Source organism: Arachis hypogaea, chromosome 3, assembly GCF_003086295.3.
Source record: "Arachis hypogaea cultivar Tifrunner chromosome 3, arahy.Tifrunner.gnm2.J5K5, whole genome shotgun sequence".
Classification (NCBI taxonomy): Eukaryota; Viridiplantae; Streptophyta; class Magnoliopsida; order Fabales; family Fabaceae; genus Arachis; species Arachis hypogaea.
This window is the reverse complement of record NC_092038.1, coordinates 1323590-1345423: the sequence shown is the minus strand read 5'-3', so window position 1 is coordinate 1345423 and position 21834 is coordinate 1323590. Positions and strand designations below refer to the sequence as shown.

Sequence of the window (21834 nt, the reverse complement as noted above, 5' to 3'; positions counted from 1 at the left end):
CAATTATTATTATTATTATAAATTATATCTCACCATGTGATGTGATCAAAGAGAGAGAGGGGGGTTCCCTACTTAGCCTTCTTTTTTAAGTTTTCATAAGGGGACATGTATGTCATGTAATCATATCTTTCTTGTCTTATAATCTATTCTTGCCCTAATTAAAGATAGTGTAATTCATACACAATAAAAATAAAAATCAAAAGAGTATTATAGTAATTAAACTTATATCTTTTTTACTTTTAAAATTTCTTTTTCTTAATGTAATAATAATATAGGTAAGGGAGCAACTCAGATAAAGACGCTGAAAACTTTTCTTTATAAAGGTGTTTTTTAATAATTAAAATTTAACATATATAATCAATTAAATTGTGTTATTTTTGTTAAAATTATGCTAGGCAAATTGATTTGACCAAAAAATGGTGAATCAAATCTTGAACTGATCTAAATTAATATTATTTTTTTATAGAAAATGATTATAATACCCTATTATAGAAAATGACTAAAATACTTCTATTATATATATATATATATTAATTTTAAGAATCCTAAATTTTAGTATTTTATTTTTGGATTTAGAATTTTTAAAATATATATATAATAAGAGTGTTTTAATTATTCTCCATAATAAGGGTATTGTAGTTATTTTTATAAAAAGATAATATTAATTTAGACTAGTTCAAGATTTGATTCACCATTTTTTCGGTTAAATCAATTTATCTAGCCTAATTTTGACAAAAATAATATGATTTAATCGATTATATATGTTAAATTTTAATTACTAAAAAATATCCTTTAAAAAAGACATTTTAGACGTCTTTATCTGAATGGCTCCCTATAGAAAAATATAGCTCTTCTATATTATATACTTCTCATTTAAACTATTCTCTACCCATGTCAAACTTTAAACTTGATATCTTTAGCAATCATTTATTAAAAGTAGCAAATGATATAACTATTTGTATTTTTTTTTATTTTGGCTATAATTAGCAAGACAAAAAATTACAACACAAATAGAAGACTAAGAAGAGAATACTAGAATAGTAGCAAATAATTGGTGAACTATACTTCTATAATTATTATTATTGACATTTAGATACCAAAAAAGTGCAGTCTATTAATTATAACAATTTTATATACATATTCCATCACCTTCAAATCATGTTTTGTGTTCTATAATTGACTAAAGAGCAAGCTAATAAGGAAGAGAAATGTATGTATTTTTATATTGTCAACAGATATTGGAATTCATAGTCATAGGGAATCTTGTCAACAATTGTAGAAGCCTTAACATTATTATTATTATTATTGGTTCTGAAGCAATCCACCATTGATTTCCTTAAAGTACCAGAAGTAGGTAACTGGTTACACACCCAATCCACCAATGAATCTATGTCTGATGCAAAATCATGCATGTTTCTGAGAAGTAGTTCTGGGAATCCAATCCTTTTTGTGCTTGTTGCCAAAATTGAAGCTTGAAGATAATCTAGTTTTGATTTCTCCAATTCAGATGTAACTCCTTCAGATGTGTATATCCTCACCTACATAAATAATCAATCATATGCTTTAATTGCAAAGTATTATCATCATTATTATTGATTAGTTAGAAACACTTACAGCTGGAGAAGAACGAGTTCCACAACAGAGAGCAAATGTGACATTAGGATCTATGGATTCAACTTCATATAGTTCACCAATTTTTGACTCTTTATCTTCCCGCTCACCCTTCCTCTGCACCTAAACCATCCATGGAACATGGATTAAGGTCCAGTTTGGGTAAACAACTTAATTAAGTTACTTTTAAAAAAATAGCTTAAACAATAAATGATTATATTAAAAGTAGTTTATAAATAAATTATTTTGTGTTTGGATTTTTAGTTCTAAAAGTATTTATTTTATAGAAATGTGATAAAAAGTAGTAGTATTATAAAAGAAGTCTTTTTTTTTTAACTTCTCTTGTAAACTACTAAATAGCTTCTTAGAAAGTTGCAATTTAATTTTGAAAATTGCACCCGACATTAATACTACTACTTTCATAAGTCAAAAATTTAAAATAGTTACTTTTAAAGCTTCCCAAACAAACCCTAATTTTTTTATTATTTTTCACTTTATTTAAATTAAAAGTTATTTTAAACGAGTAGACTATCATTTCTATTTATAAAAGTTCTTAATGTTGACAAATTTACTCATAAAAGATGAGAAACTATCATTTCTACTCATGGAAGTTTGAAATATTAACAAATTTATCTATGATCATGTTATGTGTACATTAAAATCATCCAGTAATATAAAATATATATTAAAATATAAATACACATTAAAAATAAATTAAATTATATATATATTTATTAATAACTAATTTTAGTGGCGAATTTTTATGTAATTAACGTTTGGATACTTTTATCACATAAAAATTATTTTTTAACAGTATAAAACTAGATTCATTGATTCATTTGTTATGCATTCTAAATGTTGATGGATAAAGATGATAATTTCCTCTTTTATTTCAAATCGAAGAGATTGGTTGAGCCTAATTACATACCTCTTTGATATTAGAAGTAGCTCTTTTCCTCAAAATGAAATGCTCTATTTCTTGAGCATTTATTATGTTGCCTCCTATATTGAGAGTTGCCTATATATACACACAAAGATTCATTCAATTAAACATTTAATGTCTAAACTCTTATTATGTGTAAGATCTTTCTACTCTACCTTGTTCATCAATGCAAGTAGCTTTTCTGGTGTGGATGGAACTCCATATTGTATAAATCCCTAAAAGAAAAAATTAATTAATTAAAGAATCAATAATATCATATAGAGAAATTGAACATAAAATTTAAAAAAAAAAAATTGTACCATACATGCATGATACAAGCATTGTACACATTAATCCAGAATGCTAACTTCTGTTGACAAGTAAGACATTTCAAATCAACTGTTTGAAGATTACTCATCAAGATCCTGCATATGGAAAAAAACAATGCTATTATGAATTGATAAAAAAATGTACTAATTAATCAAAGTCATGTATGTTAATTAAGCAGACCTTAATTTCCTTAGTAATGGAATAGAGGAAGGATTTGAGATGAACTTAGGATCCATAGAAGAAGAAGTGAATATAACCAAGTTCTTGTAAGGACCAATGTCCCTTGGAATAGACTCTTCAGTATCAAAGATAGCATAAGGGTCTTGTTGCCTTGCTTCCCTTTGAAGCATTAAGTTTGATTTTGTGTTTGATGTAGTGTCCACTCTAAAGCTTCTTGAGCTTAGTGAAGAGTGCATAGACCTTAAAATTGGACCTGATTTCTCCAATTCCATTGCTCTTGATGTTCTTAGAAGCCTCACATATATGAAATTCAAACACTTCATTATGCTCTCTGATAGCTTGTTGGGTTGCCATTTTAGATCATTTTCTTCTGAAAGAAGTGGATCAAGTAGTGATCTTGTTGGAAGATCTAGGTACATCTCTGGATTACGTTCCCTAAGCTTACAATTATCAAATTAGATAGTGATTGCAAATTAGTAATAATGTTCACATAATTGTTGCCAACAATAATATAAGGTACATGGCTACATGCATGTGGATAGAGGTGAGCACGGGTCGGTTTGGTTCGGGTTTATGGTAAAATTAGAATCGAATTGATCAAAATGTAATTGGTTCATTTTGGTTCGGATTTATAATTTTTTGTATATGTACTTGAACCAAACCAAACCGATTAAGAACGGATTGGTTCGGTTCAGGTAATTGGGTATTCGATGACTTTAAAATTTATAAAAAAAACTAATTTTTTATCTTAAAAATTCAACAAGTACAATAAACATGTAACATCAATAGAAATAATCCAAACATGTTAAACACCAAATACATTAAAAACTAAACTCATTAAGATCAAAACATATTAATAGTAAATAATTATTGTCTAATAGAAAAGCCATATATATTTTAATTTTTGTTATTTAATTATATATGATTGGGTTCGCAGGTTGGTTCGGGTTTCGCACTCCGGAACCAATACCCAAATTAATTACTAACAAAGGTCATTGGTTTAGTTTGGATTGGACCAATTACCTATTAGTTTCAGAACCAATTTAATTAGTTCGATTCAAATTCAGATAAGTAATTGGTGCCCGCTATCCGTGCTCACCCTTCATGTGGGGAAAATGAATGTATAGTAGTAAGAAAATGAAAGCTAAAAGAATAGAGTGAATATGTTACATACCTTAGGTGATGGATGGCGAGGGTCTCTCATAGGTGAAGGAGCTTTCACCATCCCATTATTAATTTTCCTACCAACAACTCTTTCTTGATGAAACTTGTTATTATTATTGTTTTCTTTCTGTTCAACTGAATTCTTCATCATCATCATGAACCCTGTTTTCTCATTAAGACTACTACTAAGCTCATTATTATTACTATTAAGAGCATAGTAATCACCCTTTATAGCTTTGCTTATGAAATGAAGTGCTTTGGTCTCATATGCCATTCTTTCATGAACACTGCTTCTATGATGAATAGGACTTGGAATTGGAATTGGAATTGGTGCAGAAGTAGGGAAATGATGATGATGATTGTTCACATTATAAGAACCAGAATTATTGTTATTGCTCAAATTCCATGATTTTGATTTTGTTTCCTTTGTGATCTCTTGTTCATGTTTCAAACTTGTTTGAAGATGGTTTATTTGGATTTCAAGTCTTGATATCTCTCCCTCAACCATTACTAACTCTGCTAACAGTTCTTTCATCTGCACAAACAATATTTCATGATTCAAATATTATTATCTAGTTTAATTATTTAATTTGTTGCCATATAAATACATACTTTTGCTCATTAAGTATGTAGCATGCATTTAATTTTTTTAAGATTTAATTGTTCTGTTAGTCTTTTCACCGAATTTATAATTAAATCTTTATACTTATTTCTTTTTAATTAGATTTCTACACTGCTTTTAATTTTGTAATTAGATTTTTTTGTGTCAAAAATATTAAAATTAACAGAATATTTCTTCTAAAAAATATATGATAAAAAATCTAATTAGATTCTTGATTGAAAGTGTCTTTAATCTGCAAAAAAATATTCTGTTAATTCTAATATTTTTCATACTAAAAAAAACTTAATTAAAAAATTAAAAATAGCATAAAGATTTAATTAAAAAATTAATTATAAATTTAATGAAATTATATAAATTAATAAAATAATTAAACTTTTTTTTTAAATGTCACAATATGTTAACTATTGTAGAATAGTATACCTTCCGTGCGTATTCCATAAGACTCTTCAAGATCTAATCTATCTAGCTAGAAGAATATTTTTATTGTTATTTATTCTCATAAAAAGAAAAAAAAAAACCCATTAGTCTATGACAGCATAGAAGGCATAAACCTCAACTGTTTGGGTGGCACTAAAACCTACTCTTCTGTTTCTTTTAATTTATCACTCTTCTTTTTCATATATATGTATATGATTGTGAGATTTTGATTAAAAAATGACCAACTACTATGAGAAATTAATCTAGCTTAGCCAGAGAAAAAGAAAAATAGAATAATGGCTTTACCTTGGGAGGAAGAAAATTGGGAATTGATGATAAGGTTGAAACATTATTTGGTCTATTATGCACCATCTCTAAAATCTCATGAACCTTCTCTTCTTGGTCCAATAACTTTTGAAGCATAGAGACCTGTTTATTACATTCAAAATTAAATCATCTATATAATTATTTTTCTAATTTAGGTGAAATGCTAAAATAGAATTTATTTTTTAATAAATGTTATTAGTCTTGATTAGATTTGTTTAATAAGTCCCATATTTGGCCTAACTTTCTTAACAATGCTCAAATTAAAATTAATCCTTGCCATGGTACCATATGAATTTTCCAAATTTGCAATCATTAATATAATTATATAAGGGAGTTGCTCCGATAAAGACGCTTAAAACGTCTTTTTATAAAGATGTTTTTTAATAATTAAAATTTAATATATATAATCGATTAAATCATATTATTTTTGTCAAAATTAGGCTAGACAAATTAATTTAACCGAAAAAATGGTGAATCAAATCTTGAACTGGTCTAAATTAATATTATTTTTTATAAAAAAATGACTACAATACTCTTATTATAGAGAATGATTAAAATACTCTTATTATATATATATATTAATTTTAAAAATTCTAAATCCTAACCCTGTGATAGAAAAATAAAAGACTAAAATTTAGGATTCTCAAAATTAATATATATAATATAAGTATTTTAGTCATTTTCTATAATAGGGTATTGTAGTCATTTTCTATAAAAAAAATAATATTAATTTAGATCAGTTTAAGATTTGATTCACCGTTTTTTGTTCAAATTAATTTGTCTAGCCTAATTTTGACAAAAATAACACAATTTAATCGATTATATGTGTTAAATTTTAATTATTAAAAAATGTCTTTATAAAAAGACGTGTTCATCATCTTTATCTGAATAACTCCCATTATATAAAGATGCGTTTAATTTGTGTTTTTATTTTTAGTATTTTTTGTTTTAAAATTTTGCAAAAATAATAATATCTTATTATTATTTTTTTATAAAATTCTAAAACAGAAAATAAAAATACAAACAAGGTTGAGGTTGATGAACTTTGAATATTACTAGAATAGTTAATTAATACTATATGTATAAAATTTCCAATTCAAAGGTGTTCCTTCATTTGAGGAGTATGGATCTCATTCACTGCTAGTTCTCCATGGTTTAAAATAGCAAACTTATAGCTCCAAGGTTTGTACTATTTTATTTCTATGAAGAGGAAACTGATAAATGAGTCATAGCTTTTTATCAAAAGAGAACAAACTATAAACTATATATATAGTGATCTAAGTTCATTATCACCATGATCTGATCTTTTGAATAATATGTACTTTCATAATAAATATTTGGTTATGGTTGACGTTTTATGGTGCTACTAAGTCAATTAATGGCAATAGGTGTTCCCTACAAATTAAAAGGCTACAACACATTGCTATGCTTTTCTTTCAAGGAAAGAATTAAACTAGTATATTCTAATTTTTTTTTAACTGATTAATCATAGCCCATGATGAAAAACTAGTTAATTAATTAAGGGTTATGCTAAGTAACTAATGATTTTCTTGAACAATATGAACAACGGGTTTTAAAATTAGCCCAATTCAAGTAAGACATATTACACTCTAAATTACTCATCTAAATCTTAATATTAAAATAACCATCCGCACACCTAATAAATTGAACATCAGATATATCTATTGTTCATATTGTTTCATATTTTTATTGTCTACCTATACTTTTTCATTAATTAATTAGATCAATGATAATTGCATTTTACATTAATGTTTACCACAAATTAATTAACCTAATTTGTTCATTAATTCTTCTAAATTAACACTACCCTATGCATCAATATTATTCCTACTATGGAATCAAAATATTAATCCACTTACCTCTCTTTCAAGTTCCTCTTTCTTTTGCTGCCCAGAAATTTTCTTCTTCCTCTGAAAACAAAGAATAAAAGAAGGGAAATAATAATCTTTAGCTTAATTAATTAGGGAAAAAAGGGATAAATTTATACATTATTATTACTTTATCTGATGATCATAAAAATGAAGCAAGTAATTAATAATCACAATAAGTTTTATCCACCAGTATCAAATTATTAGGAATTGCAACATAATATAAATAAATAAATTTTCTTTTTACATGTAAATTTTAAAATTAATTATTTTTGTTACCTAATAGCAACTTGATTATTGAAAGTTAGGACTTAGGATAAAAGAATTTTACTAAACCATCCCTATACATATATATATATTTCTTCAATAATGTTGATTAAAATCATGATAAAAGGTTAAAGATTAAAGATTGAATTGTGCTAATAATATTATATTAAAGAGACTTACAATAATATCATTGGAGGGAGAGCGAAGCAAAGAAGAAGAGGGTGGTTCTAGTTGGCTGGCCATGGAAGAAGAAACCTCACTACACCCAACAATGTTAGTATTAGCACCCCAACGCCTTGAAGAATAGACATTAAAACAACACTGTTGTGTTGTTGTTGGAGGGCTTCCTTCATCACCTTCATTACTATTATTTTTATTATTATTATTATGGTTAGAAAAGGAGGTTATTGATGATGACACAAACTTGTGACCCAAGAAAGACCCATCACTTCTTCTAATACTATTCTTCTTCTTCTTGTTGTTGGCTTTGTTTATTGCATGAAAAGATGAGAGGGAGCTTTCAGGGTGTTGATGAAGAAGAAGAGGGTGTTGTGGATGCTGGTGAAGGTGGGACATCATATCATACAAAATAATGAAATCAAATTATAAAATGGAAGCTATTGTGGCGGTTTTTGGTTTGCCGTCACAATTTTGGCGTAGCTTGCAATCTTGGTTTCTCTATATAGCGGTTGATGAACATGAATCATAAGAGTCTTCTAACTCTTTTTGGGTACATATTCCGAGGTATAATATAATCCAAAATTTTATATGATTTTGTTACGCTTTGGTCATTTTTGTTGTTATTAATTAAAGAGATATATAGATATATAACCTAGATAAAATAAAATTTCAAACATGGAAACTTATTATTATGTTGGAAACTCAGTTCGACTTCACGTAAAATTGATAGTTGAGAGTCGTTAGATGATTTGACTGATTTGACTAAATTTTTATCTAACAATTGTTAGTTATCAACTTCAGATAAAGTCGATTGCATTTGAGTTTTTACCTATTATTATTATTGTTGTTGTTTTTATTTGGTTGGTTGATGTAGTAAAAGGTGGCTTTGTACTTGGGAAACAAATTAAATAAACAAGAAATTATATGATGGGTCAAAGATGACAAAGTTTCCATATGGATTATTACTTTGCAACTCTACCGTACCAAATCTTAAATGTATGTGAATAGAAAATAATTACATTTGAGAGACAAAAAAGGAAAGGATTGTTATACCTTGGTTGGTGAATATATAAACGAGATCACTCTTTAATAAATTCCATCCACTTACGTACACTATAAGAATATTTAGTATTAGATAAAGAATAAGAAATTTATTTTAATTAATTAAAATTAGTTAACTTTAGTGTTTAGATTTATAATTTAAAATTTAAAGTTAAAAATTTATGATTTTAAATCTAAAATTTAAATTAAACAAAATAATTAAAAAAAACTGCTATTAATTAAAAGAATTCAACTATATTTATTAAGATCTTGTGATATGGAAGAGAAAAAAAAAAGAGATTCCTTTAAATCTAGGTGGCCGCCATTCTCTTAATAATATTTATTGCTACCATGAATTTATATGGACCAAGCTAAACTCTACAAAATTTCATTTCATCATGTTGCAAGCAAAGCTTCCTAAATCCTAAGTGAATCATAGCCAATCTATCTTTTGCACAAAAAACTGATTGTAAATTAAATCAAACTCATTCTATTATGATTATATCTAACAAATAACAACCACCAGAAATGAGTATTGCTGTATTGGAACAACTAGAAAGTGGAATCTATAAATATTTTCAAATCTCGCTATGTATACACATTATTTTAACATTAGTCTTTTTTAATTAAACATAATTTAAATATACAATAATTAACAACTGTATTGTCATGGGGATGTTGACACTTAAGAGTATGTGATAAGCCAATAGTATTATTTAAAAAAAGTAGTTGAATATGTTGCATGGGCTTCAAAAACCTTAAAGCCACAAATAGTTTATTTGGGTGTGATAATTGAATTTTTGGAGGCCCAAGAAAAGGTTCATATTTAAATATCGTTTAAATACCCAATCCATTTAAAGCCTTATTACACAACTCTAGCTATTGGGACATTACTGAGAGAAAAACAAAAAAGGGAAATTGGGAAATTTTTATGAAAAGCCAATTGGACCTTTATATATTTTGGTTAGGACATACCAAAAAAAAAAAAAGAAAAGAAAAAAAAACTAGAAATATATAAAAAAATTATCAAAAAATAAAATAAAAAATTTTATTAGATTGAAATTTTTGGATTTTACAAAAATAAAATAAATAAATTTTTATCTTATACTTTTAAAAATTTATTTGTCTAAATAAAAATAACAATATGATTAAAATAGAAATTTATCTATTTTAATTTTATAAAATTTAAAAATTTTAATGTAATAAGATTTTTTGTGGGACAAATTTTTGGAATTTGAATCTTCTAAAGTTTGAATTTTACTTTAAAGAGTAAAATGTGATCTTCTATTCTTGAATAATTTCTCTTTCATATTTATTCTTGGTCCTACCTATATAAAATAAATAATGATAAATCACACTTTATTCTTTAGAGTGAAATTCAAACTTTATAGGATCCAAATCCAAATTTTCGATTCGAAATTTCTTAGTAACCTCTTGATAAATCCTCTAAAAAGAAAAAATATAAATTGTGTGTTTGGGTTCTTATTAAACTTCAACGAAGCACAGAACAGAATTGGATTAAATTATGTTCCTGAATTTCTAAGTTCCAAGCTTGCACATATTTTTGACAAAGCTAAATATTTTTTCCCCTTTTTCAGATAAAAGAAAAAAATAAAACATATTTTGAAAAATTAAGACACTGCTTTTGTTATAGCTCAGCTGCTTCTGCAAAGTGCAAAATCTCTAACAATGGCGGCGCTGCTTGGGCACATTCTGAAGACACAAAAGCACTCTTCATTCATTCGCAGTGTTACCAGAAGAACCATTGACACTAGCTTCTTCTCTTCATTGCATGAACCAACGTTCAAAATCACTCCTTTGTCTCAAGGTATTTTTCATTCTCTATCACCTTTCACAACGGATCATATGAAGTCTATGATCTTTCAGTGTTTACGCGCCTGTTATGCTCTGTTTCTTTGTGGGGTTTCGGAAAAGATCGTAACTTTGGTAAAAATTAATAGCATTTGCTAGAGCTAGAGCATGCTTCACTTTGCAGAGGTGTTACACAGTCTTAGATAGTTAAACAAAAATCAAATTCATATTAGAATTTTACAACATATTGCACTTGCATGATGGATGATAAATGTGGGATAATATGCTCGGTTATTATTACACTTATTGTTATTTTGATCAGTGGCTAAGATTGTGCACTATATTTTAATAATGTAGTGAGGTTGCTAGGATCTTGCACAGAAGGTGTTTGTGGATTTGACGAGATGGTGACGGGGAAGGAGAGGAAGTATTACATGCTTGGTGGGAAAGGGGGTGTGGGAAAAACAAGCTGTGCTGCCTCCCTTGCAGTGAGATTTGCAAATCATGGGCACCCCACTATGGTGGTTTCAACTGACCCTGCTCACTCCTTAAGCGATTCTTTTGCTCAGGTACCTAAGGAGACCAAGAAAAATCTCTTGATTGTTTAGTAGTTCTTCAATATGGATAAAACTTTAGAAGTGTAATGCTACAATCTCGTTAGGATTTGACAGGTGGTAGGCTTGTTCCGGTTGAAGGAGTGGAGTCACCATTATATGCTCTCGAGGTACTCATTTTGATTGAAACAGAATTGAATATTAAACTAATAGTGCTCATATGTTTCTATTTGTGAAACCGTTTCTCGCGTTCTATTGAATCTTTGTTTGGGGCAGATAAACCCTGAGAAATCTATGGAAGAGTTCCGAGCAGCTAGTCAAAAACTGGGTGATGGCATGGGTGTAAAGTCTTTAATGCAAAGCATGGGACTTGGAATGATTGCTGACCAGGTAGTTTCTGCTTTTAATTATGAGTGTTTCTTAATCTAGTGTTAAGTTCTAAGCATTTTTAGGGGCTCATAGTTTGCTGTATATTTACCCCTATGATAATCACATGAATAAAGTACTACATACTTAGCATAGAATATTCTTCATTACTATCAAAGTAAAACTCATATTTTGCTACTATTGACTGTCGCGAAAGGAGCAAATCAGAAATTGCTAAAACATCTTTGAAGATTCTGAAAATTGAGAAATTCTCTTAAGTTTGGTAATCTGAATCGCATTGTTTGTCTTGTGATGCAAGTTAGCAAACCATAATACTTTTATATCCATTTTAGTCCATGTTTCTTTCTTGTCTGCATTAGGATATCAGTGACTCAATGTCGAATGTTGGCATAACATTCCTTTGTCTTCTTTAATGGAATTGCCAAAGTTAGGGGATTTGAAGCTGGAAGAGCTCCTGAGCACTCCTCCACCTGGAACAGATGAAATTGTTGCAATTTCTAAGGTAGGCTAGTTTCATCTCCCCCCACCCCCCTCCTCTCTCCTTCTTCCTTCTAAAGCCAAGCACTGAGGATCATGTGCTCAGATGATTTTTCTTGATTTTGTTGCTTTGTTCCAGGTGATGCAATTTCTTGAGTCACAAGAGTATAATATGTTCAGTCGAATAGTTTTTGATACAGCACCAACAGTATGTAACAGTTATTAGTTCACTTATTATGTATTTGGATTTATTCAGATAAAATGAAGATTTATGTCTCATAAATTCCTCAATAGGGTCATACACTTCGGCTACTGTCACTGCCCGACTTCATGGATGGATCTGTAGGCAAACTAATGAAGGTATATGATTCATGTGTGTATTAAACTCAACAAATATACACCAAGAACTAGCTCAACTAGTCATCTTCATCTATGTTAGAATTCACTAACAAAAGCAATTACCTTATCCAGTTGAAGAAAAAAATGGGTTCAGCCTTCAAATCTTTGCTTGGGAAAGAACCTCAAAATGATGGAGTAAGTTATTAAATTGTTATTGTAAAGGCTTTTTCCCCACTGTTGAAATTTTAAGTATTCCATATTTGAGCTTGCAGCCGGACAAGCTTGAAAAACTTAAGGAAAGAGTAGAAAAAATACGGGATCTCTTCCAAGATTCAGACACTACTGAATTCATAATAGTCACGATTCCTACGGTAATCCTAAGTTTCTATTCTGCATGGCTTATTGATTTTGATATTGAAATAACCAATTACATTTTGATCATTTGATTATGAACTCTTCAAGGTTATGGCAATCAGTGAATCCTCAAGGTTACATGCATCCTTGAAGAAGGAAAAAATTTCTGTTAAAAGGCTTATTGTTAATCAGGTCTTGCCTCCTACGTCAGACTGCAAGTTTTGTTCAATGAGAAGAAAGGTATTCATGAATGTGTATTATGTTCTTTTCATACTTTATTATTCTTGAATTTTTTTTTTGGTCATTTGCTGAGATTAATCTTTTGGGAGACAATTAGGATTTTTGCTAGTAACTCTTGAATTGAGTTGGGAATTAATAATATCTGTCTTTTTCAACATTCTTCTATCCTTTCTGATCACCAGTTCTAACAATTTGCAGGATCAAATGCGTGCAATTGAAATGATCCACAATGATTCAGAACTTGGTGGTTTGAGATTATGCCAGGCACCCTTAGTTGATATGGAGGTAAGGGGTGTCCCGGCTCTCAAATACATGGGGGATAAGCTTTGGAGGTAAAAACTTACATGATCGAAAATAGATACGAGTCGAGGACTTTTAGAATGTCTTTAGCAACTTCTCTAGAATGATTTTTGCTTTATTTAAAGAATCTAATAGGTTCTTTCGAATGCTTAATGTTTGTATAACTTTGTTTTGGCTCCTTTAACTACGTGCCGATGTATTGTTTACAGAACTAGCAATTCATGCGAGCATTTATTGAAGGAATTGAAAGAATACATAAATCTACAAATTGGTTTATAGTGTCATACATACATATCATACAACTTGGCTTATCTGCTGCTCTCATCACCTCCACACCAATTGATGGAGGCATCAAAATGATTATGCTAAACTTAAATTTGATGTTTAGTCTAATGCAGAACTTGCTGTTGAAATATTCTTGGAACTAATATTTTAGTTGAAAGTTAGAAGGGTAATATCTCTCTCTAATGCTACACTATCCACAGCTAACAACTCGTATCATACTTTTTTCTCTGATCATCATCTGTTCCTATGAGGATACAACTCATGCCACATTGCTTTACAAAGTTGTTGAGCACAGGTCATGAGTTGTAGCACTAGCTAGCCAGTGTTGTTTGAATTTGCCATGTTTACTCTGTACAACAAGAATTCAGAGGGGTTGAAGAGATGAACCTACTTCTTCTGGAATGTTATCATACAAAAGAATGCAAGCACACGACTAATTACTCCAGTTGCTACAAGAAGGCCTAAACATTGATACCAACGGTTGAGATCATAGCCACTCTTATAGAGTGCACCACATCGACTTATTAACCAAACTCCAGCATATCTGCATAGCAGAGAAATCCACTTAAGAAATCAACATAAAAACTCTCTATAGATGAAAAAAGGGTCTTAAGTACTTACTATACATAGCAAGAAAAGACATTCTTATTCATTAAATACTTAGATTCTTAATAATTGCATTAAAAATGTAGTTGTGTAACTATTAATGTTTCTTTTTATCTGTCATTGTCACTTTTTAGTACATTATTAAATCAATGTATCTGAGTACGAAAATTCAAGAATATAGGAAAAAAAAAAAGTAAGGACAAAAGGAATGGAGTAAGATATTTGAATAAAGTCCAAGTATACCTTTTGGCATTTGATATAACAAATGCTTCAAGAGCCCACCTTGCGTAGCATATGTCTGCCACAAAGCGGATGAATCCATTATTCTCAGAATTTTCATAGGTTGCGATGAGTGTCAAAACTACTGGAAGCAATGCAGACCACTGCATGATACACAAATTTTCTTGTCAACATGATAGCAAGACATTAGGAGAAACTTTTAGTGTACTTATATTGTTTCCTATAGTAAGTCAATATATACCCTTTCACTATTGGATGCGAATCTATTCTACGTGGATCCTGCATTTGGTCCAATAGTGAAAGGGTACATGTCAGTTAGGCGTACGAAGCCAGAAGAGTAAAAAGACCGTAATGCTAACCAGCTGGGCTGGACCAGGTTCAAGGAAGATTGCTAACACATAAGCTATGCCAGTAACACAGTACACCAAACATAGCAGAACAGCATAGTTGGCTTGAAAAGAAGATCTTGGATTGTTGAAGAAATAGAACATGGAGAGATACATCAGAGGTTTGATGAGTGTACTGAAATGATCAACTGTGTCCTTTGAAAGAAAATATGCAAGGCTGCTCATGCCAGAAGCACTCTCCCTCCAATAGTGCAACTTATCCAAGGAGAAGGATCTCAAAGCCGCGATCTTCGAAAGGAGTGCTGAAAGCAAAACATTATCAGATGACAAAGAAGCATTTTGGTTTGCATAACAGGTAAGGAGATTTGCTTTTGATGACACTCACATACTGCTATTACTGTGTATGTATAACCAGTTGCTCCAAATGATTCATCACTCATTTTGGCTAGTGTTCCTAGGCAAAGTCCTGCTAGAAGCAAGATCATAAAGTCCACGGCAAGTGATCTAGCTTCTCGTAGCCGCTGCTTACCAACTCTGCAGAAATAATAACAGATCAAATTCAGGTTCAATGGATGTATATTATTTCACTGAAATGTTGTTCTTCTTTTTGTAACTTACCTCCCAAGAAAGTACTTGTATTGGGTGAATGATCCAGGTGTCTTCCTATTGGACAAATCGTGCGAAGTCAAGAATTTATAACTGAAATTGTCCCTCTTCATCTCAACACTGGCCTTCACATCCTGCCAAAGTTCTCCAGCAAAAGATGGACCAGCATTGTTATCTGGAGTGGAAGCTGCTACACTTGGTGAACCAGTATTGTTAGTAGACATTCCTTCAATGAGTTCAAGCATATCCATCGGCACAGGGTAGCCGTTATGAAGCATCCATCTAACAGGTAGTTGTTTCTGGCTCACTCCTGACCCTGCTGGTATCTTTATGATTCCTTCTAAAATGTCAATGTAGTAATCCGGAGGGTTGACGCGGTCAGGGACAACAATTCCCAAGCCAGAAAAGTACTCTTCCACCTTGTTCACTGGTCCATGATACACTGTAAGTCCTCCTTTAGCTAGCAATATAAAGTCATCAAACATCCTGAACAATGTGTAACTGCAGATCACCAAAAGAAAACCATAAAAAAATGAGAGTATACAACTGTTAGAACTGATTGATTTGATTATGCAGCTCATGAACTCATAATGTTAAACTATGTTCAAACAACACTACTATTTGGCAAAGTTCTTGAGATTACCTAGGTTGGTGAAGGACCATACATATGTTAACTCCTTCAAGGGCTTCACGTCTAAGAGCTCTAAGAAGTAATTGAGATGATGAGCTGTCCAAACCAGAAGTGGGTTCATCTAAAATTAGAAGTGAAGGTTCCATCACCATTTCGAGTCCAACATTTACTCTTTTCCTCTGTCCTCCGGAGATTCCTCTCTTCTCCACCGTACCAACCATAGAGTCCCTAATTGCCTGCAAACCCAGAGCCTCGATGACTCTTTCAACCACCAAGACTTTCTCCTCTTTTGGTAGATCAGCCGCGAGCCTACATTGACATTAAAATGTAGTTGGTGGAAAAAAAAAAAGGGAGAGAGGATGCTTCATGAGCAAGAAATGCATTCAACAAGGACCATTCAATGTAGACCTTCTAATCTGAATGGCATGTGAATAAGAACAGCTAAACAGCTGTTTCTTCATAAATTCTCGAGTTAACTCATAAATTCTTGCAGGGTCTTACAAGTTTACGTCCACAAATTGAGTGTGCAGGATTTACTATTCATGGAATGCCTTTTTCTTTCCTTTTTTTCTAATTTGTCTTTGAAAACTTTTGACTATAAGCTGTTTTGAAGAAACATCTTTAAATGCAAAAATTAATGGTAGAACTCATCACAAACTATTTTGTAATGGAATGCAATGATGAGTGGACTGATCATAATCCAACAATTTCTCAAAGATTAAAAGTGATTTATGATATACCTGCATCTGGCACTGAACCACAGATTTTCCTCCACTGTCAAATTTCCATGAACAATATCATCTTGTGGCACAAATCCAATGATTTTCTTGTACGACCGAATTGGCGATTCCTGGCCGTTTACAAGAACTTGACCAGTTGTGGTGCATCCAGCCGCTTTCCCAGTCAAAGCAGAAAGAAATGTTGTCTTGCCGGCCCCAGATGGTCCCATAACTGCTGAAACCCGGCCGGGAAACAATTTACCTGTCACACTTCTTAATAGGTGTTTGTTTTTTCCTTTCAAAGTGAGTGTTAAATCTTTAAATGCAACCTCAATGGTAGGCCTTTTCCTTATCTCAATCTCATTAGCCATTGAGATAACTCCAGAGAAGGTCATGTTCTTCATTTGTTCCTGTAAGGCCTTCTCTTTCTCAATCTGATTATATGCATACTTGAACACTTGACTCTGAGTATGCAATTGCTTACCCTTTGGTGCTTGCTTCTTAACATTCTTATCCCCTATCTGAATATTAAAACCTTCTTGGCTATCAGGATCTTCCTCAATGTCACTTATTATCTTGCTGAGGTTGCTCTTGTCCTTTTTCTTTGCTTTTGCAGGGGCAGAAGGTGGTAAGGTTCCTGATCCCTTGTTAGTCTTTTGGCGTGAAAATGTTCGTGACAAACTCGATTGCAGACCTACTGCGTGCTTCTTGGCTATGTCTTTTGCTGATTTCCATTTTTCTCGTGCTTGTGTTTCTCTCACGTGTGCTGCAGCCCTTTCTCTTGATTTCGCTTGTCTTCTTTCTCGAGTTGCAAGAACTTGATCAGAGCAGTTATATATGATAATAAGCATGAAACACACTCCAGCCTACATTCACAATTTGAACAAGGTAAAATTCTACAACACTTTCCATAGACTCTAAATTCATTTGATGTCACATAAAGCATGCAACAAAAGAATTCATATGATTATATGTGTAAAGTTTACTTACAAAGACCAGGACACCATATGCAGTAATATTCTGGTTTTCTGATTTAGGTTCACATGTTGCCAAAGTGAAACATCCTGGGGAAGATACAAAATCAAGAAAAAAGGTTATATATAAAAAGAAATGGTTAGTGGAATGTTCATACACACTCGGAAAATGATAGTATCTTCAACATAATAATTAGGCATGTTGCATGCATTTACCCAACATTTTATGACACACCTAATACTACTTGAGAAAATAATGAGAATGGAACATAGAAGAACATGACTAAATATGATAACTTTAACTCAAAAGAAAGGAGATCAGATAAAAGGCAGGGAAATCATACTCTCTTGAGCAGTAGAACCTGTTCTGCAGTAATACCTGCAATTAGTACATGAAAGAATTCTCATTTTCACAACAATGTAAGAACACATATCAAAGAGAAACTATACATACATGGTTATAGAAACAGAAAACACCGAAATTAAAACAGAAACCAAACAAATGGTGTAGAAAGAAAGAAGTAGAAGTTGAGTGATAATAATGAATATATACCCCTTATTGCAATCATTTTTTATGATATTAGATGGACAGAATGCTCCTGGAGCACAAAAAACCTCTGCACTGCTTCTAATATCAGCCCAAATATCTGCTCCCCCACAAGAATGGGTTAACTTTCCAGGAGGTATCTGATAACGATATCTGCATTATTGATTCTGCTGATAAATATTAAAGTATGCCAAAAAAAAAGGGAGAAAGAAGAAGCAGTGAAAGTGTAACTAAAAGGGACTGCTGATAAATATTAAAGTATGCCAAAAAAAAAGGGAGAAAGAAGAAGCAGTGAAAGTGTAACTAAAAGGGAAGCACTTACGGTTGACATACTCCACTTGTTGCGTTCAGAGTTCCACGTGGACAATAAGCTCCCAATGGACAAGCTTTAAAACAAAAAATATATTAAAAAAAAAAACAAAAATTAAAATAACAGAGAATAACATTGTCATAAAATTATTTTTTTCAAAAATTAAGCTGATAAGAGGTAGTGCATGAATGATTATAGAACTATAAACCTTTTTATTATAGAAATTCTGATACTATATTATGAAATCATTTCTCCTAAAAAGTTAAGATGATAAGATAAAAAACATGAATCATTATATCTTTAACAAACATTAAATTTTATTGCTCGTTCTTAATGTTAATCAACATTTAATATCGAGAATGGTTATGAATAGACAGATACGTATTATGATGAGCAGTTTAGTCAATTTAACGATTTTCAACTATTATTTTTATGTAACTAGTTATTGAGAGACTTACGTATCATGCAAGTAAGACCAGGAGGGCAAAAGAAACCTTCACAACAAGGTTGGCAATCTGAATTTCTAACAGGTATGTCCTTCTGGGTGCTGTTAAGCTCTACTTTCTCATTAGCCTTACATGCCCATCCAGGCTCACACCCATTTAGCCACGTGCTCGTATTGCAGTTCACATTCGGGTTAACAAACCTTTTGTTGCTTTTAACCAGTGATGAATACATTTCAAGCTCTGAACCTATGCACATGCGCTGTGTAATATCTCCTGATGAATGGTAACAACAACATAACACACCATGCAAATCTATATATATAGAAACAAATCCAAAAAGAAAGTAGTACTTGAAACGAATCTATAAGATTAGATTCAACAATGTTACGTGTACAGCAAAATCAGCCTTCAAAGTCAGCTATCAGTAAAAGATATATATTGAAATACGAATACACAAATACAATTGTAGCTGATTTTAATAACTGATTTTGGCGTACAAATAACATTTTTGGATTATAAAGATTATATTCTCACATACCTTGTAAATTTTTGGCACAGTTGGTCAGAAAAGAGAGATCACTGGAGAAATTGAAGGCACCATCCCAATCTCGGTCCCTGAATTAATTAAGGTAGTTATTATGTTACATTATTTGAATGATCAATCAAAAGAACAACACATACAGAAATGAATGAATGAATGAAGGAATGAGAATACAGACGCATCCACAATGCAAAATCCCAAATGTTTCCTGATTGAATCCTTGAAGACGTTGGTGTAACTACCCATGCTTTTGTACATTTCCTGTGCAAATAACTGAACTGCAGCTTCATTGGGGAGGCCGGTGCCGCCGCCGGCCGCGGCGCCACCGCCGGGGGCTGTTTGAGAAGACGCTGGCCCCACAATGCAGCTCAATACAACAACAATTGTAACAAAGTTAACCTTCTTCCCTAATATCTCTATGTTCATCATAATTCTAATTAATCACAAAAAAGGATCTATTTATTATTTGTTAGTATTGCTATTATTATTTACAATGTTGTTGTTTCTGATGATGATGATGAGATCACAACAAAAGGGTGAAGAAACTCATAGGAATTACACATTGTGAAAGTGTGTTGAGGAACAATGGAGGGAGAGAGAGAGAGAGAGGTATTCGCATTTTCCAAAGAAGAAATAATTAATGGCGGCGAGTGTGTGGTGGGGGAGCAGCATGCATTTGCTTTCTTTCTTGTGCCTTTAATTAAAATGGAACGTAGAAATTGGCCATGAAATAATAATGGTTGAATAATAATGATGAAAACAACAAACATGCATGCATGCATGCATCAATGCTTATTCTTGCATTGTAAATAGCCTTGTCTTCCAATCACGACACGTGTCAAACATTTAGTACCATGCTCTCAAAATCAAATGCCTCCAACCTCGCATAGCTTATATTTTTTTTGTAACCTTATATACGGTCGACTTTACGTGAAGTTATAACCGAGAGCGGTCGGATAATTTGATTGATTTGACTGATTTGACTAAATTTTTATATAACGATTCTCAATTATCAACTTTACATGAAATTGACTGCACCTGAATTTTTACTTTTTTTTTCTCAATAATTTCATTTTCAACATTATATACTTAGGATTATTTAATAATTGTAATATATTCACAATATTAAATTTAATCAGATTTTTCTATATATTTACCTGCTTAGGAATAATAAATTATAAATCATTGTGTTTCACCATGAAAATCTAAAAACAAATATTTAGAAGTTAATTATGCGAGTGTGAATCCTTCCATTTTATTAAGATTACAAGATGTTCTTGTAAATGATGATAATACCAAATATATAGGCAGTGATTTCAAATCTAAAATTTAAGCATATTTTTTCACTAATTTATATAAGGTAGAGTTTTTTTTTTCTTTTTTGAGGTGATAGTGTTAAAGCTTGTAATACATTTTATACATTTAAGTTTTTTTGTTAATTAAGTCGTTTAAGACATAATATAATAAAAATCAATTATGACTACCATTATTTTAAATTTTATTGTTTAATTTAATTACACTTAGTTTATAAAAAACTAATTAAATGTGTAGTATTATTCTATAAAAATATTTGATAACCAAAAAATTACCAAAAATAGTCAGAATTTACCTTATTTAATATTTATTAATCTAAATAAGTCGGATTATTTTTTATTAATTTCAACTTTAATTCCAAAAATGATTAGTTGTTTGTTTTTTAGATTCGAATTTAAGAGTACAATTAAAATTATTGAATTTATCAACGCCTTTATTTGCATGAATATTTAATCAAATAATAATTTGATGTTTTCACTTATTTATATATTCTTTAAGAAAATAAAATAAAAACTATTCTATTGTTTTCTTAGTTTTAGACCATTGTCTACGAAAAACAACATTATGAATGAAAAAAGACGAGAATTCAAAGAATTATATGCAACATATAATATTGAGTGAATACTCCATCCGATCCTGACAATTATCTCGAAAGGATAACGAAGTCTTTAAGAAAAAAAACACTCAATCTGGCGTCTGTTATTTTTTTGGAACTGATTAGCCTGTGTGCAAAAAAAAAACATTAACTTTTTTTTGACAAAGGGACCTCGTTGTTCTTTCGAAGTAATTGTCAGGAGCTGAATTGAATTTTTTTTGTTAAGGACCTCGTTGTTTTTTGAGGTAATTGTCAGGGGT

The 21834-nt window shown here is 30.9% G+C and overlaps 3 protein-coding genes across 4 annotated transcripts; 1 reads left to right on the top strand and 2 right to left on the bottom strand.

Annotated features, from left to right (window-relative positions):
* Nucleotides 1–1048: 1048 nt before the first annotated feature.
* LOC112785723 (uncharacterized) lies at nucleotides 1049–8380 on the bottom strand. Its single transcript, XM_025829165.3, has 10 exons — nucleotides 7910–8380; nucleotides 7454–7504; nucleotides 5553–5675; nucleotides 4218–4742; nucleotides 3044–3483; nucleotides 2859–2958; nucleotides 2710–2769; nucleotides 2540–2629; nucleotides 1615–1734; nucleotides 1049–1538 (listed from the first exon to the last, which is right to left on the bottom strand). The coding sequence occupies exons 1-10, from the start codon at nucleotides 8306–8308 to the stop codon at nucleotides 1221–1223; spliced, it is 2226 nt and encodes a 741-aa protein (XP_025684950.1). The 5' UTR covers nucleotides 8309–8380; the 3' UTR covers nucleotides 1049–1220.
* Nucleotides 8381–10497: 2117 nt separating this feature from the next.
* LOC112785734 (ATPase GET3B) lies at nucleotides 10498–13699 on the top strand. 2 transcript variants are annotated; one of them, XM_025829179.3, is made up of 11 exons: nucleotides 10498–10778; nucleotides 11132–11331; nucleotides 11424–11486; nucleotides 11593–11706; nucleotides 12131–12205; nucleotides 12320–12388; nucleotides 12475–12540; nucleotides 12652–12714; nucleotides 12792–12890; nucleotides 12982–13113; nucleotides 13312–13699. In XM_025829179.3, the coding sequence occupies exons 1-11, from the start codon at nucleotides 10640–10642 to the stop codon at nucleotides 13447–13449; spliced, it is 1158 nt and encodes a 385-aa protein (XP_025684964.1). In that variant the 5' UTR covers nucleotides 10498–10639; the 3' UTR covers nucleotides 13450–13699. The 2 variants fall into 2 exon arrangements, with proteins under 2 accessions (XP_025684964.1, XP_025684958.1); XM_025829173.3 differs by having other exon boundaries at nucleotides 10501–10778; nucleotides 11120–11331.
* On the bottom strand, nucleotides 13650–18195 carry LOC112785714 (ABC transporter G family member 28-like). Its single transcript, XM_029297543.2, has 9 exons — nucleotides 18166–18195; nucleotides 17838–17911; nucleotides 16869–17713; nucleotides 16141–16437; nucleotides 15510–15998; nucleotides 15277–15425; nucleotides 14904–15193; nucleotides 14548–14687; nucleotides 13650–14242 (listed from the first exon to the last, which is right to left on the bottom strand). Exons 3-9 carry the CDS (start codon nucleotides 17696–17698, stop codon nucleotides 14086–14088), a joined length of 2352 nt encoding a protein of 783 aa, XP_029153376.2. The 5' UTR covers nucleotides 17699–17713; nucleotides 17838–17911; nucleotides 18166–18195; the 3' UTR covers nucleotides 13650–14085.
* Nucleotides 18196–21834: the final 3639 nt, after the last annotated feature.

Coding starts and splice junctions, on each gene's coding strand:
- LOC112785723 (XM_025829165.3), bottom strand. CDS start 8,308: ATGATGTCCCACCTTCACCAGCATCCACAACACCCTCTTCTTCTTCAT. Junction 3,484..4,217: donor CTCGCCATCCATCACCTAAG/GTATGTAACATA, acceptor GATAATTGTAAG/CTTAGGGAACGTAATCCAGA. Junction 2,770..2,858: donor ACAATGCTTGTATCATGCAT/GTATGGTACAAT, acceptor TTTTTCTTTTAG/GGATTTATACAATATGGAGT.
- LOC112785734 (XM_025829173.3), top strand. CDS start 10,640: ATGGCGGCGCTGCTTGGGCACATTCTGAAGACACAAAAGCACTCTTCA. Junction 11,487..11,592: donor CACCATTATATGCTCTCGAG/GTACTCATTTTG, acceptor TGTTTGGGGCAG/ATAAACCCTGAGAAATCTAT. Junction 11,707..12,130: donor TTGGAATGATTGCTGACCAG/GTAGTTTCTGCT, acceptor GAATTGCCAAAG/TTAGGGGATTTGAAGCTGGA.
- LOC112785714 (XM_029297543.2), bottom strand. CDS start 17,698: ATGCTTATTATCATATATAACTGCTCTGATCAAGTTCTTGCAACTCGA. Junction 16,438..16,868: donor TGGTTCAGTGCCAGATGCAG/GTATATCATAAA, acceptor ATGTCAATGTAG/GCTCGCGGCTGATCTACCAA. Junction 14,243..14,547: donor GTTATATCAAATGCCAAAAG/GTATACTTGGAC, acceptor TCTGCTATGCAG/ATATGCTGGAGTTTGGTTAA.